Source organism: Salmo salar, chromosome 11, assembly GCF_965601325.2.
Source record: "Salmo salar chromosome 11, fSalSal1, whole genome shotgun sequence".
Taxonomy (NCBI): Eukaryota; Metazoa; Chordata; class Actinopteri; order Salmoniformes; family Salmonidae; genus Salmo; species Salmo salar.
The window spans coordinates 25,611,873-25,627,474 of NC_138301.1; the positions used below are offsets into that span (position 1 = coordinate 25,611,873).

Consider the following 15,602-nt stretch of genomic DNA (forward strand, 5'->3'; position numbering starts at 1 on the left):
GGGGAAAGCAATCACATTCCTGCCAACAGATAAAAGGATTACTCTAGCCTCCTGTCTGCTGTTTTCTGAAGCAGCTACTACTTTTTGCAAGGCCAGGCAGCGGCACAAATGTAGAAAGAGCAGGAGACGTTGCTGGACTCAGGTTCTAAATTTAACCCCCCACCTCCCATTCCCTCCCTCCCTCGCTTCGCCTGTCATGCAGCTGCGGTGTCGGGAGAAGGGATGGTTGAAATATGGTTTGCAGGAGGTCAGAGGGGTCTGGGGTTGTGTGAGTGTGGTGTGGAGGGATAGGGAGGGATGAAGTACACGTATATTATCTCATTGCCGGACAGAAAGGGGATTGGGTCTAGACATCGTGACAAAAGAGGGTGGGTTGGTACTGTTGTGAAGAGGGGGTTGCTCAGGAACCCCACTATTAAACGCAAGGGGTGAGCTAGGAAGGAGTGTGTAAGTTATTGTTGGTTACTTTCTGGAAGAAACATTCAATCAGGATGCCAGAGCCGGTCAAAAAAACAGGTAAGTGTGCTTGATCAGATTCCATCTTGTTTTACTGCAGCATCATTGTATCTCCAGCTGCTATCTAAAGACGTCACTGGATTTTTTTTAACCTCCTCTCCCTTTTCCCTCTGTAAAAACAAATCCCTCCCAATCTGTGGGAATGGTGGGACTTTTGATCACTGATCATCTCATGTCATAGTTTCTTGTCTTCACAGTTGCATTTCAGAGAGGTTACGTTTGAAAGTTGTTGCTGTTACAAGGGTGAACTTTACCAATGCCTGCCTCTTTAGCTTCATATTAGCTATGCATGTCTTCTGTGCAGTTTTGTCTCTCTATTTGATCCATTGAAATTGTAAAGGGAGTGTACAGTGCAAAAGTATTCAGACCCCTTGACTACTTCCACATTTTGTTATGTTACAGACTTATTCTAAAATTGATTAAATAGTTTTTCCCCCCCTCATCAATCTTCACACAATATCCCATAATTACAAAGCAAAAACAGGTTTTTAGAAGGATTTTCAAATGTATAACTTTTTTTTTAACTTCAATATGACATTTACATAAGTATTCAGACCCTTTACTCAGTACTTTGTTGAAGCACCTTTGACAATGATTACAGCCTTCAGTCTTCTTGGGTATGACGCTACAAGTTTGGCACACCTGTATTTGTGGAGTTTCTCCTATTCTTCTCTGCAGATCCTCTCCAGCTCTGTCAGGTTGGATGGGGAGCGTCACTTCACAGCTATTTTGAGGTCGCTCCAGAGATGTTCGATTGGGTTCAAATCCAGGCTCTGGCTGGACCACTCAAGGACATTCAGAGACTTGTTCTGAAGCCACTCCTGCATTTTCTTGGCTGTGTGATTATGGTTGTTTTCCTGTTATAAGCTTAACCTTCACCCCAGTCGGAGGTCCTGAAAGCTCTGGAACAGGGTTTCATCAAGGATCTCTCTGTACTTTGCTCCGTTCATCTTTCCCTCAATCCTGACTAGTCTCCCAGTCCCTGCCACTGAAAAACATCCCCACAGCATGATGCTGCCACCACCATGCTTCACCGTAGGGATTGTGCCAGGTTTCCGCCAGATGTGATGCTAGGAATTCAGGCCAAAGAGTTCAATCTTGGTTTCATCAGACCAGAGAATCTTGTTTCTCACGGTCTTAGAGTCCTTTAGGTGCCTTTTGGAAAACTCCAAACGGGCTGTCATGTGCTTTTTACTGAGGAGTGGCTTCCGTCTGGCCACTCTACCATAAAAGGCCTGATTGGTGGATTGCTGCAGAGATGGTTGTCCTTTTGGAAGGTTCTCCCATCTCCACAGAGGAACTCATGAGCTCTGTCAGAGTGACCATCAGGTTCTTGGTCACCTCCCTGACCAAGGACCTTCTCCCCCAATTGCTCAGTTTGGATGGGCAGCCAGCTCTAGGAAGAGTTTTGGGGGTTGATGGAGGCCACTGTGTTCTTGGGGACCTTCAATGCTGCAGAAATGTTTTGGTACCCTTCCCCAGATCTGTGCCTCAACACAATCCTGTCTCAGAGCTCTACGGACAATTCCTTGAACCTCATGGCTTGGTTTTTGCTCTGACATACACGGTCAACTGTGGGACCTTACATAGACAGGTGTGTGCCTTTCCAATTCATGTCCAATCAATTGAATTTGCCACAGGTGGACTCCAGTCAAGTTTTCGTATAAGGGGTTATTTGTTATTGTAGTTTGGTCAGGACGTGGCAGGGGTGTGTTTGTTTAGAGTGTTTCGTGGTTTGTTGGGCTATGTTCTGTTTTAAGAGGGGTGTTTGTTGAGAGTGTTTCGGGGTTTGTTGGGTTATGTTCTTGTTAGTCTGTTTCTATGTTAGTTCTAGTATGTCTATTTCTATGTGGTGTTTGTTGGGTTGACCTTCAATTGGAAGCAGCTGCTCCTAGTTGCTTCTAATTGAAGGTCCTATTTAAGAGGGGTGTTTTTTCTATGGGATTTTGTGGGTAGTTGTTTCGTGTATAGCTGTATGCCTTACAGGACTGTTTGTCGTCGTCGTTGTTTTTGTATACGTGTGTTTTGTTTTGGTTTCCCTTCTTTCTGCCAATAAAAAAGAAGATGAGTATACAGACTCCCGCTGCATTTTGGTCCACTTTATACGACGTCCGTGACAGAACTACCCACCACAAACGGACCAAGCAGTGGGCCCAGGAGGAGCAAGGATCCTGGGCCAGGGAAAGAAGGGAGCAGCACCAGGAATGGAGCAAGCAGCGCACTCGGGAGGTGATGGCATCCTGGTCACTGGAGGTATTAGAGGCAAGGATAGACTGGACGTGGGAACAACTACTGGACCATTGTAACAGCCTGCCTGGGAAGCAGGTGGCGGTGGAGAGGCAGCCCCAATAAAAAATGTTGGGGGGGCACATGGGAAGATTGGCTAGGTCAGGCGGTAGACCTAAGCCAACTCCCCGTGCTTATTATGGGGAGCGTGTGGAGAGGAGAGCGCCGGTGTATGCAGAAGTGCGCACGATCTCGCCCATACACACGCACAGTCCGGTGCGAGCGATCCCAGCCCCTCGCAAGTGCCGTGCTAGAGTGGGCATCCAGCCTGGAAGGAGGATGCCTGCGCAGCACATCTGGCCACCAGTGCGCCTCCTAGGCCCAGGCTACCCTACGCCTGCTCTACGCACGGCAACCATCAGGCCCCTGCACAGCCCAGTTCGCCCTGTGCAAGCACTCCGCTTGTGCAGGGCTACTATTACCATCCAGCCAGGACGGGTTGTGCAGGAGGTGTGCTCCAGACCTCCAGTGCCTACTCATGGCCCGGTGTATCCAGTTCCTGCTCCTCGTACTAGCCCTGAGGTGCGTGTCTCTAGTCTGGCGCCTCCAAAGCCAGCACCACGCACCAGGCCTCCAGTGCGTCAGCCCAGTCCAGTACATCCTGTTCCCGCTCCTCGCACTAGCCTTGGGGTGCGTGTCCCCAGTCTGGTACCTCCAGTACCAGCCCCACGCACCAGGCCTCCAGTACATCAGCCCAGTCCAGTACGTCCTGTCCCGGCTCCTCGCACTAGCCATGTGGTGCGTGTAAACAGTCTGGCGTCTCCAAAGCCAGCCCCACGCATCAGGCTTTCAGTGCGCAGTCCCCGTCCAGAGCTTCCGACGACAGTACCCCGTCCAGAGCTTCCGACGACAGTACCCCGTCCAGAGCTTCCTGCGACAGTTCCCCGTCCAGAGCTTCCTGCGACAGTTCCCCGTCCAGAGCTTCCGGCGACAGTTCCCCGTCCAGAGCTTCCGGCGACAGTTCCCCGTCCAGAGCTTCCAGCGACAGTTCCCCGTCCAGTGCTTCCGGCGACGTCCTACAGTCCGGAACCGAGAGTGACGGCCTACAGTCCGGAACCGAGAGAGACGGCCTACAGTCCGGAACCGAGAGAGACGGCCTACAGTCCTGAACCGAGAGAGACGGCCTACAGTCCTGAACCGAGAGAGACGGCCTACAGTCCGGAACCGAGAGAGACGGCCTACAGTCCGGAACCGGCGCAGCCAGAGTCGCCCTCCAGTCCGGAGCTCCCAGAGTCTCCAGCATCAGCCCGAGGTCTCCAGCGACGCGACTCAGCCCGAGGTCTTCAGCGATGCGCCTTAGTCCAGAGACTTCGGGAGGGGTAATATATAATAACCAGTTAGCGGGGGTGGACAGGTTAGGTTGGGGAGTAAGGCCGGAGCCTGAGCCACCTCCGTAGTAGGAGGTTGGGGGGGGGAGGGGGGGGGGTGTAGCACAAGAACCATCGGTGACGGTGGCCACCCTCCCTTCCCTCCCTTTAGTTTGGGATTATTTTTGTTTTGGGTTTATTTTTGTGTTTTTGTTTAAGGTGCATCCGGGGTCTGCACCTTTGGTGGTGGGGGGGTACTGTCACGTCCTGACCTGTATAAGGGGTTATTTGTTATTGTAGTTTGGTCAGGATGTGGCAGGGGTGTGTTTGTTTAGAGTGTTTCGGGGTTTGTTGGGTTATGTTCTTGTTAGTCTATTTCTATGTTAGTTCTAGTATGTGGTGTTTGTTGGGTTGACCTTCAATTGGAAGCAGCTGCTCCTAGTTGCTTCTAATTGAAGGTCCTATTTAAGAGGGGTGTTTTTTCTATGGGATTTTGTGGGTAGTTGTTTCGTGTATAGCTGTATGCCTTACAGGACTGTTTTTTCGTCGTTGTTTTTGTATACGTGTGTTTTGTTTTGGTTTCCCTTCTTTCTGCCAATAAAAAAGAAAATGAGTATACAGACTCCCGCTGCATTTTGGTCCACTTTATACAACGCCCGTGACAGCTGTAATGTAACAAAATGTGGAAAAAGGAAAGTGGTCTGAATATTTTCTGAATGCACTGTATAACCTTATTTGTAATTTGTCTGAAGAGCTTTCATTTGATAATGGAACTACTATGGTGTATCATCATAGTGCACTTCAAAGGTTTAACATCACAATTTACTGCAAAAATCCATGACAAACTGGACATCTTAAACGGAATTCTTTCATTCTGACTCATCCCTCCCTCTCCAGTCTCAGCATTTGCCAAGAAACCAAAGACTCAGGTGGCAGAGGAAGGGGCAACAGTGGTTTTTGAGACAGAGACAGAGAAGCCTGATGCGAAGGTGAGATGGCAGAGCAACACAAAGGACCTTGCTTCTGGCGACAAGTATATGATCAAGGCAGATGGAAACAAGCACTCACTTACCATCCAAGCAGTCACCAAGGAGGACGGCACTGCCTATGCAGTGATTGCCGGAGGGTCAAAAGTCAAGTTTGACCTTAAGGTGAAGGAGAAAGAAGTCATGGAGGAAGTCAAATTGGAAGTGAAGAAGGAAGTGAAGGAGAAGGAAGGTGGGAGTCTATTAGGCTGTAGACCTTTGTCCAGAGCCATACTCACGTATGAGCGCAGTGTGAGGAGCGCCGAGCACAGAGGCCACCAAACACCATAAACATATTTGTTGAACACTGAGCACTGTTTGTTGCACTGCTAGTTGTTATCACCTTCAATCACAGTCTGTTTTAGACAATTACTCAGTATGTTTCATTTCATCAAGCACAGAGCACAGTGTGTACTGTAACATTACCTACACAGTTGATCACACAGCAACCCTTTCAGCCTGGCAGTAGGAACTGTGTGTGGTTGGATAAAATGCCTGGGGTCAGAGAAAGAGAGTGGCTGTGGAGAGCTCAGACTTGGAGCAGCTCCAGCCTGTCCAGTGCTGCTGTGATTCACATCAAACCCTCCCTGATGACCTTCACCCTGGCCTGACACAAACAGATTGTTTCCTCATGAGTAACCACAGCAGCAAGTGCTCAGGATAGATAGTCACAAGAGGCATCTGACACGAGATAACACAGTGCACATGGAAACTTGATCCGTTCAAAGTTGATAAATGGAAATATTTGCAAGATAAGAGTAGACAAATGTGTAAAATAGGGACCTTGTAACAGTGGTATGGGCAGAAATGTTGCAAGAGGCAGGTGGGTTCAGGTGCAGAAGTTATGCTTGTATTTATGTCAATGGTGATCCAGACATTCAATTCACAATATTGACAAAGTAATCCAAAATAGATATTTCCAAACTTCTCATAACACTTATAATGAAAAAGAAAATGCCTAGAGGCAGGCAAATCTGTCTACTCCAGACTCAGGTTGGGGTATAACAGGCTCACATCAGCCTCCTAACAATTACCAAAACTGCCCCCCCCAAAAATAAATAAACAAACAAGCAATTATATTTTCTTAGCTCCCCCTGGGACATACCTCTGTCAAAATGATAGTTAACCCATAACTTGTCATGTAAAATGCATTTTCATTAATTAGCCTACATTGTGGAATAATAGTCTAAAGCAGACATAATAATCATCAGAACTTATTTAATTCACAGTCAAGTCATTCATAATATTGACGTCCTTGCAGGAAGGCCACCTACAACTATTAGAACGCACCCGCACACAAATACATTACAGATAGGCCCACTCAGAGCCATCTAGCAAAAGATTGTCTATTATATTGACAAGATAGTCAATTGACCGCTCCAACAATGGAAATATATGTCCTTTAAAGATGGAAGGATGAGGTGAGATCAGGTGGGACCATTCTAGCCAATGAGAGGGAAGATACTTGTATGAACAACAGGCCATAGAGATATACTGTATATCTGTGCCATTATAGCGTCTGTGACCATCTGGGCAGCACCATTGAGGCTGTCTCCATTTTAAAGTAAACAATTGTCTTCTTCTTCATTGGCTGATTGCTCCCAACTCTTAGGAATCCCCACCCAGTTGACTAATTTAAAATGGTGGAACCCCCAATGACAATGTCCTTGTTAAAATGGGTTATATCCATGATGAGACCTCTATCTATCTCTATGACAACAGGCACAACTCTGATATGAAGTAGTTTTTTTCAAAGTTGCCGAAATGCCATGTGCATTCACTTATATCAGTGCATTCGTAACAACCTAACAATTACGGAACTTCTATTCAATCAAATAAGCCTCACGTAGCAAATTAGCAATTCCATTTTTTGTTGACCAAATTCAACACTCTCTCAATGACTACTGCACATTTGAAACAGATGGGGAGCGCCATGGACAAACAGCAAACAAACACTTTTTATGGAAATAAAATTATCTCTTGCCTTGTGAGTCTTGAAAAGGTTCATATGCGCTATAAACATTGTGCCCACTCAGAGGTGAGGAAATAGTCAATGAAATGCAACAACATATCGTAGGCATACCAAACATGAATCAAAATGTGTGCAATGTTGCAAAAAACGGTAAGGGAATGACATTTTGTAACGCTAGCGATTACTGTACGTTTATGTGTAACATAGATTTAACAAACATGTTTATCAATTTGGGAAAACAACATCAAACATGTGCCTACGGAAACAAAGCGCTCTCAAATGTTAAGACATTTTATGAGTTAAGAGAACAACCGCATTGGCTAAGCTTAGCCACAAAATGTAACCCCTCGAGCATCCCATTGGTTCCTGCATGATGCCCCCCCTCGATCATCTCATTGGTTCCTGAATGAATGGCCCTCCAAGCATGCCATCTTCCTGCTTGTGTGACACTTTTGATATTGTGGATTTCCCAGGATTGTCTATGCAATTAAAATGTGAGTCAAGTGGAATTAAAGAACTATCTGAGTTTTTCGGGGGTCCACCACCAAAGAACATCCAGCCAACTTGTCCCAACTGTTGGAAGCATTGGAGTCAACATGGGCCTGGGGGGGGTATGCAACTCAGTATTCAGAAGGTGTTCCTAATGTTTTGTAGACTCAGTGTATATGGTCTACAGTCCGAGAAACATTCAGTTATATGAGTCTCTCATTGTAAATTGTTTGTTACCAGAGGAAGCCCAGGGTGGAGCAGGGGACCCAGCAGCTCCAGCTGCTACAGACACTTTAGCTCCAGAGGAGGCCCCAGCCCCAGCAGAGACACCTGCAGCAGCGGACACTACACCAGTAGCACCTCAGCCAGGTGCCAATATACAGGCACATGACACTCCAGGATTTGATGGTTAGACCAATGTTTACAGATTGTTTCCACCGATCCTTTGAGCTACTGGATACACGCTTGTGGTGATGTTGTAGGGTCACAATGCATGACAATGGAGACATTGTAATATACTTCACTGAAAAACTTGTGCACTGCACTTGAAAGTATCATAATTTAGCTTTGTATCAGCCTTCACAGAGCTTCTGTGAAGAAAAAAACCCCAACAAAAAACAGATGGTATAACTATCCTTGGTAGTTTACTTGCTCCCGGCTTCTCCCTAGCTCTGTCCTGTTTAACATTTTCCTGTTCCCTTCCCAGAAAGTCAAGCCCCTGACACGAAGACAGACCTCACTGGCCTGTTTACAGAGAAACCCCAGAGTGGGGAGGTTGCTGTGGGTGAGTGACACCATTACATATTAGTCATTTAGCAGACTCTCTCATCCAGAGTAACTTAGTGAGGAACAGCACCCCAGAGATCATAGTCATTCATGCAAGCAATTCATAAAGATATTATGGGCATGTCATGGCATGTTTCCCTACTGTTGTGTCCAGGTGAGAACATTAATTTTGTGGCTAAAGTGAATGCTGCTTCACTGCTGAAGAAGCCCACCATCAAATGGTTTAAGGGGAAGTGGATGGACCTGGCTAGCAAGTCTGGAAAGAGCCTGCAGCTCAAGGAGCTTTATGATCGTAACTCTAAGGTTAGACTTTTGTCCCATACATGATCATGTTACATACTGTTGTCACCAAGAACAGGTTGGACACTGCAATGAGCTGTTAAACCTAGAGATCGCCTTGCAAAAGACTTCAGAGGTTTTATGGTTTTCGCTGACATTATTATTACCAGGAATTTTTGGCCTTTGTTTTCAGGTCTACACCTTTGAGATGCAGATCATTGCAGCCAAGCCCAGTTTCGCTGGAGCTTACAGGTGTGAGGTGTCATCCCGGGACAAGTTCGACAGCTGCAACTTTGACCTAACTGTGCATGGTGGGTGCCCTCTCACACAGTACAATCACTAGGGGCAGATTAACAGAAACTACAATTGTTCTTATTTTCTCCTTAGTGCCTTTCTTGCTAAAGCATACAGTAAATATCAGTTATTTTTTATAGTACCTGTGGTATAAAAATCAATGATAGAGAAGAGATAACTGATTATTCTATCATGTTTCAGAGGCCCGGGCTGTGGAAGGGTTTGACATCAGGGCAGCTTTCAGGCGCACGTAAGCTCAAACATTTCTTTCTTTCTGTGTGTGTGTGTGTGTGTGTGTGTGTGTGTGTGTGTGTGTGTGTGTGTGTGTGTGTGTGTGTGTGTGTGTGTGTGTGTGTGTGTGTGTGTGTGTGTGTGTGTGTGTGTGTGTGTGTGTGTGTGTGTGTGTGTGTGTTGTCACAGGTGGTTGGTGGCACCTTAATTGGGGAGAACGGGCTCAAGGTAATGGATGGAGCTGAATAAATGGAATGGTATCAAATACATCAAACACATGGTTTGATGCCATTCCATTCTCTCTGTTCCAGCCATTATTATGAGCCAACCCTCCCCTCAGCAGCCTCTACTGGTGTGTGTGTGTTTGTGTGTGTGCGTGTGCGAAAGTGAGAAGGATTGAAGGAAAAGTATATCAAGTTGTTATTTAGCAAGCTGTATCAACAAAACAACACAAATCAACTTTGTACAATGGTATTAACTAAAGCATTTTTCAACAGCCCCAAGCTAGCAGTCTGTGCATATTGTTGGATGGTTATTTAAATGCTTCTCTTTTTTGTATACAGTATGTGCCAATAGACAATAAGTAAATGGGGTGTAATAGTATCTATACAGTCCTTTGGATATGTGAGAGAAATAACTATCTGGCAATGCCAACTTGTCAGGAGTGGAGCTGCTAAGAAGAGAAGTGGACCATCAGGAAGGTAGTGATAGTTTGCTGCAACATTGGGGGTTCATATCCAAACACTGGGGCCTCTGATTACCAAAAAGACTTCAGGGAAAGCTTTTCAGTCTCTCTTTTTCTCTGCTTTCCTTTTGGGTCAAACAGAGCCAGTTTCTGGAAATATGTAACTTCCTCGCTGAACTTTGAGAAGACAGCTATGGTGTGAAAGAGACAGGGTTTGACCTAACTCATCTTTTAAAGAGACCACCTTAGATGTTAAATCCACTGTGTCATTCTTTAGCTTGACAGCGTGAACACTGTCATTGTTTCAACTTTGACAGAACCAGCTTCTGGTCTGGAGGTGAGAGAGTACAATGGGCTGGTTTAACAAGCAGCTTAACAGCACACCAACTTTATATGTCACTCAAACTCTCTCTCTGATCTACCACAGGGTCTTTATCAAAACAGCGGATCCAGCTGCACAAACATTGAGCCGAAGGAGTGAGTTTTTGGTCTTGCCCCTGGTTTGATGGAATTGAAAGTGCCAGGATGTGTTAAGACACACAGGCTTTTCTGTGGCACTGGTTCTCCAGGGCTGTCGGATGAGAGATATCACTGGAGGAAGCCACCGCCGTGTGTTGTAATTCTACCACATAAACCACCAGGCCCTTGTTTAATCCTGATCGCTTCAGAGATCAGAGGAAGGAGATAAACACTTCCAGCCGCATATAAAACTGTTGTCCTCTCCCTGAGATCCCTCATCCCATTGATCAGAGTGGAATACAGATTTCATGGGGATTTTGACCAGGTGCTGGCATTCACCTTGAGTGCTTTGTTTTTTGATTGGAAGATTGTTGCTTCTCATGGTTACGCTAGTACAGGGTAAGCATCTATCTCTCCAACCAAACATCTGTCCATCCATTCTGTCTTTTATTCTTCTGTCTTTTCATTCATGCAACCACCCCTCATTCATCCACCCCTCATCTATCACCCCTCATCTATCCATCCATCCATTGATCATCATCTTTCTTTCTGCCAGAAAAGACAGTCTGTCTGTCTCTATCCGTCTATATTATACTATACTTCCAGTGCATCCCAAAGTTCTCTTTGTTTCTTACCCCTTCAAATATCTACCAGCTCCCTGCGTTCCACCTTGAAAAAATGTCAAGACCCTTTCTGCTACTGTCTGTAATTGTCCCCCATTATGAAATCGGGGAGGGGACTGTGGATTTGTCTCTGTCCGTTCCTTCGTACGTTAGTCACACGCGATAACTCAGACAGCACTGGCCTGATTTTGAAAAAACGTGGGTGAATGATACATCTTGCCACAGAGATCTGGCATTTACAAAATTACACTGATTCGTCCAAGGCAGGAGCTATAGTAATTAACTGAAAATTGGCCCAAGGGGGCATCATTTGTTGGGGACAACATGTTTGCTGTTGTTTTCAAGGGTGCTGCTCATCTCTTATGGTGATGATGATAACCAAACTGTCAGAATGCATTGCTTTGATAGGGTACTGATATTGTGTTATTGGCGCTGATATTTCTACAGCAGTGTGGATGGAAGTGAGGAAGCAGGAGAGTTGGACTTCAGTGCCTTGTTGAAGAAAAGGTGAGTGTGAATTATCTCAGATTATTTCAGAACAAAAAGTTGAGTAACATCATTATTTTCCAAATCAGTAAGCTTGTTTCTCTTGGGCATGTTATCTCATTGTGTCCATCTCTCTTTGTCACCCCCCCCTTCCCCTCCTCTATACAGAGAGTAAGTGACTACTACTAGTTTACCCAACAGATTGGATTAATGGAAATGTTTTCCCAGTTACTTTTTCACTAACCTGACTTCAGGTCAGTCTTGCTGCCTACTCACAATGCATCTTGAGTCCTCCTGCTAATCTCACACTGGTCCCAGACTACTTCTGCCTTGCACCCTCACACACCTCATGCCCTGTAGAAGACTCTGTCACTTCTACCACACAAGCTAGAACACATAGAGCAGTACACTATTAGATAAAAAGGTTCCAAAACAGTTATTTGGCTGTCCCCATAGGATAACCCTTTTTGGATCCAGGTAAAACCCTTTTGGATCCAGGTAAAAACCCTTTTGGATTCCATGTAGAACCCTCTGTGATTCCATGTAGAACCCTCCCTGGAACCAAATAGGGTTCTTCAAAGGGTTCTCTTACAGGGACAGCAAAATAACCCTTTTAAGTTGTAGATACCACATTTTCTTCTAAGAGTGCAGGAGATTTAGCACACATCTGAAGTGCAGGACATTTAGCACACATCTGAATGCAATAGAAGCTTTCACAACACTTTGTGGTCTGCATCTCTTTCTTCCCTATGAGTATCACTGCATCATCACAATGAGTCATTACTGACTCTCCAGACCTTCCTTCGATCTCCAGTCACAACTCCGCCTGTTTTCAAAGCAATGGTTTTTTTCCGCCCCATCACACACAAACATTGTTCCATCTCACTCAATCCCTTAATGTCAAACCCATCTGCTAGTCTAGTGGATTTCATGCCCTGGCATTTACCTTGATGTCATGCATTGACCTATACGGGCAAACACATTGTTTTAGGGTCTCTTGTTTGTTGAAAATGTGAATGTTTTTTTTTTTTCAAAATTCAAAATTCATAATGCAGTATAAATTATTCTGATTTGATGTTCTATATAATTCTGATTAATCGGAATTCATTTTCAATATTTTACAATAGCTATGGCACTTTTCTGTATGTCTGCAGACCATTGCAGCAGAAATGATATTTGTTGTAGGTGTTGTGCTTGTTTGCGGTCTTCATGGGTGGGTTCTAGGGTGCTAGCTTTTGATTTTGGGTACTGCAATGTATATTTGATGTGTGTATTAATCTGTTTGGTTTGTCGCTTGGGTTCTGCTTCGGGAATGAGTGCAGCAGTTTTTTTAAAGGTTCACCAGGTCATCGGTAAGAAACAATTGTTGTCGATGTAATAATATGCTATCTGATTGTTATGTGAAGACTGCAATGAGTTTTTGAGTGAAACCTGAATGCAAATATGACTTAGAAAATTGTAATGGAAAATTGCAAGTAATGAAGAAAATGTATAAGTAGGCCTATTGAGCATGGATAGACCTAACTGTTACTGTGCATGGTCAGTAATGTAACCTAATGATAATGCTAAGTGATGGCTTCAGACATTGGCTTACCTTGTCCCCTTGTGTCCTCTTTCTGTGCCAGTGCCTCTAAGTCCCAGGTCAAAAGTGAGCCTGATGAGGATGTATGGGAAATCCTCCAGAAGGCTAAAGCCAGTGAGTATGAGAAGATCGCCTTCCAGTATGGCATCACAGACCTGCGTGGGATGTTGAAGAGGCTGAAGAAGATGAGGAAGGAGGAAAAGAAGAGTGAAGGTTGGTATCTCTATCTTTGTGAAACCAACACTTATCCTTCAGCTCATACATTATGCATCCTGAGACTGAACCCATCCTAAAATGGACACCGCAAATACCCATTTAGGTACTCATCCCTTCAGTCATCCCTCCATGGAAGCCTCCACTGTAGAAGCTAGCTACTGTATCTGTATTTACAGCTAAATGTTACCTCTGCAGATCAGTATTGTTAACTATAGGAAAAGTAATTGCTCTCCACGTGTCTGTCTCCAAACCCCAGCTTTCCTAAAGAAGCTGGACCCTGCCTACCAGGTAGAAAAAGGGCATAAAATGAAACTATGCATTGAGGTGGCCAATGAAGACGTAGATGTAAAATGGCTGAAGAATGGGCAAGAGATTCAATCAACTGGAAGGTAGCCATCAGCGGAAAGGGTTTTCTGAGCTGGCATTCAAATTGAATGAATTACTGATGTACCATCTCTTACAAATGTGTGTACAACACATGCTTATTCAGCAACTCAACAATACAATTAGCTATCTCTCAGATTGCTGTATTATGTCATGCTAACGTTTCTCTTCTCTTCCCCCACAACACATGGATGGACTGTGCTGATCTTGCTGACCTTTCATGAACAGCAAGTAAGTACTTTCATCATGTCAAGCAACACATCTGAGATTGTTTTGCTAGGTACCGACAGTAGCAAAGGGCTGAAATAAGATAGACAGGAATACGACTGTCAACCATTGTAAATATGGAAGCTTTTTGGGGTCTCCACACTGCTGTCTACTCTGAAAACATGATGATGACTGATGTAAAACTGTTATGCTATCAACCAATTTACCAACTATCTATACAATGTATCATCAACAGGAAGACAGTGTTACACAGAAGGCTATTGTGGTTTGAATGTTGTCTATGTCTGTCAATAAGGAACATTTATTTTATTATGAAAGGTGTTGGTGAATAATTGAGTGGATAATGAAGGTTCTTGTCCATCTACCAGGTACATCTTTGAGAGTGTTGGCAACAAGCGATACCTCACCATCAACCACTGCTCACTGTCAGACGATGCCACATACACTTGTGTGGTCGGGGATGAGAAGTGCACCACAGAGCTCTTTGTCAAAGGTGCATGTGAGACAACTAAAAGTTACCAATCAACAGTTCAACATCAATGTTTCATTTGTACACTAGTTTGAATGCATTTCACACAGACATTATATTTGTGCCTGCGTGATGTTTAAGATAGCATCATGACATAACAAGGGAAACTCACAACAAGGGAAATAGGATTATTTGCTAAAGTGCCTGGTGGTATAATGGTGGTTCTTATTGTTTCTTTCTCTGTGTGTCTGCAGAGCCTCCTGTCACTATTACAAGTAATCTGGAGGACCAGATGGTCATGAAGGGTGAGCGGGTGGAGTTAGAGTGTGAGGTGTCAGAAGAAGGGGCTACGGTCAAATGGTAAGACGTTCTCTCAACCCACAAATCAAACTCAAACACTTCCATAGAAGGTGTGAGGAGGTCAACAATGGGTGCCATATCAGACAGTATTTTAAGATTTACAAAGTGCCAAGTCCCTGACCGAGGACATCAAAAGCATGGTCTGGCATACTGTTCACATTTACGTTATTTCACAGCAACTCGGATAGACACAACAGATGGCTGTAATAACTAATATGGTGACATTGTGGTACATTAGGTTGCATATAGGAAATAGCTGTACTTTGTGTTTCCCTTGTTAGAATTAATCCACATATCAAATCTTGGTTTGAGGATAACATTACTCTGGTTGTAAGGATTGAAACATATGTAGTTTTTGACTCTGCGCTGCATCGTGCACATTCCTCACATGTCCGGTAGATGGCATTTGTGTCACTCATGGCTTTAACGTGTTAGTCACCCCCAGGCTGTGACTTCCCTGATTGACAGACAGATGCTGACCTTCCTGTCACAGTGTCTCAGGTACAGTGTCTCTGCCACAGGGCTGGGCTATATATTACAGTGTCTCTGCCACAGGGTCTCTGCCACAGGGTCTCTGCCACAGTGTCTCTGCCACAGGGTCTCTGCCACAGGGTCTCTGATACGGGGTCTCTGCCACGGGGTCTCTGCCACGGGGTCTCTGCCACAGGGTCTCTGCCACAGGGTCTCTGCCACAGTGTCTCTGCCACAGTGTCTCAGTCACAGTATATCTGCCACATTGCTAGGGTGGATATCACAACATGCAGTAAATTATCAGCCACATGAAAGGTCACACAGGGCTGTTAGCACGTCCCCTGTCCTTTAGCGGAACGAGAAAGTAATCGTGAATTATGGTCACCCATCCAAAATACAACATTGTGATGTTCCTGGAATTGGGCCTAACCATGGGCACATAAATAAATATCTA

General features: G+C 44.9%; 1 protein-coding gene across 1 annotated transcript in view; it reads left to right on the forward strand.

Annotated features, from left to right (window-relative positions):
- Nucleotides 1-331: 331 nt before the first annotated feature.
- Nucleotides 332-15,602, forward strand: part of LOC106563522 (myosin-binding protein C, cardiac-type) — a 41,287-nt gene continuing 26,016 nt past the window's right edge. The window contains exons 1-12 of the mRNA XM_082957827.1: nucleotides 332-516; nucleotides 5,007-5,327; nucleotides 7,836-8,003; nucleotides 8,302-8,379; nucleotides 8,536-8,684; nucleotides 8,854-8,971; nucleotides 9,156-9,204; nucleotides 11,403-11,459; nucleotides 13,064-13,233; nucleotides 13,493-13,625; nucleotides 14,217-14,341; nucleotides 14,572-14,677. Of these exons, the coding sequence (XP_082813953.1) occupies nucleotides 492-516; nucleotides 5,007-5,327; nucleotides 7,836-8,003; nucleotides 8,302-8,379; nucleotides 8,536-8,684; nucleotides 8,854-8,971; nucleotides 9,156-9,204; nucleotides 11,403-11,459; nucleotides 13,064-13,233; nucleotides 13,493-13,625; nucleotides 14,217-14,341; nucleotides 14,572-14,677 (1,499 nt within the window). The 5' untranslated portion in view covers nucleotides 332-491. The remainder of the gene's footprint in view (nucleotides 517-5,006; nucleotides 5,328-7,835; nucleotides 8,004-8,301; nucleotides 8,380-8,535; nucleotides 8,685-8,853; nucleotides 8,972-9,155; nucleotides 9,205-11,402; nucleotides 11,460-13,063; nucleotides 13,234-13,492; nucleotides 13,626-14,216; nucleotides 14,342-14,571; nucleotides 14,678-15,602) is intronic.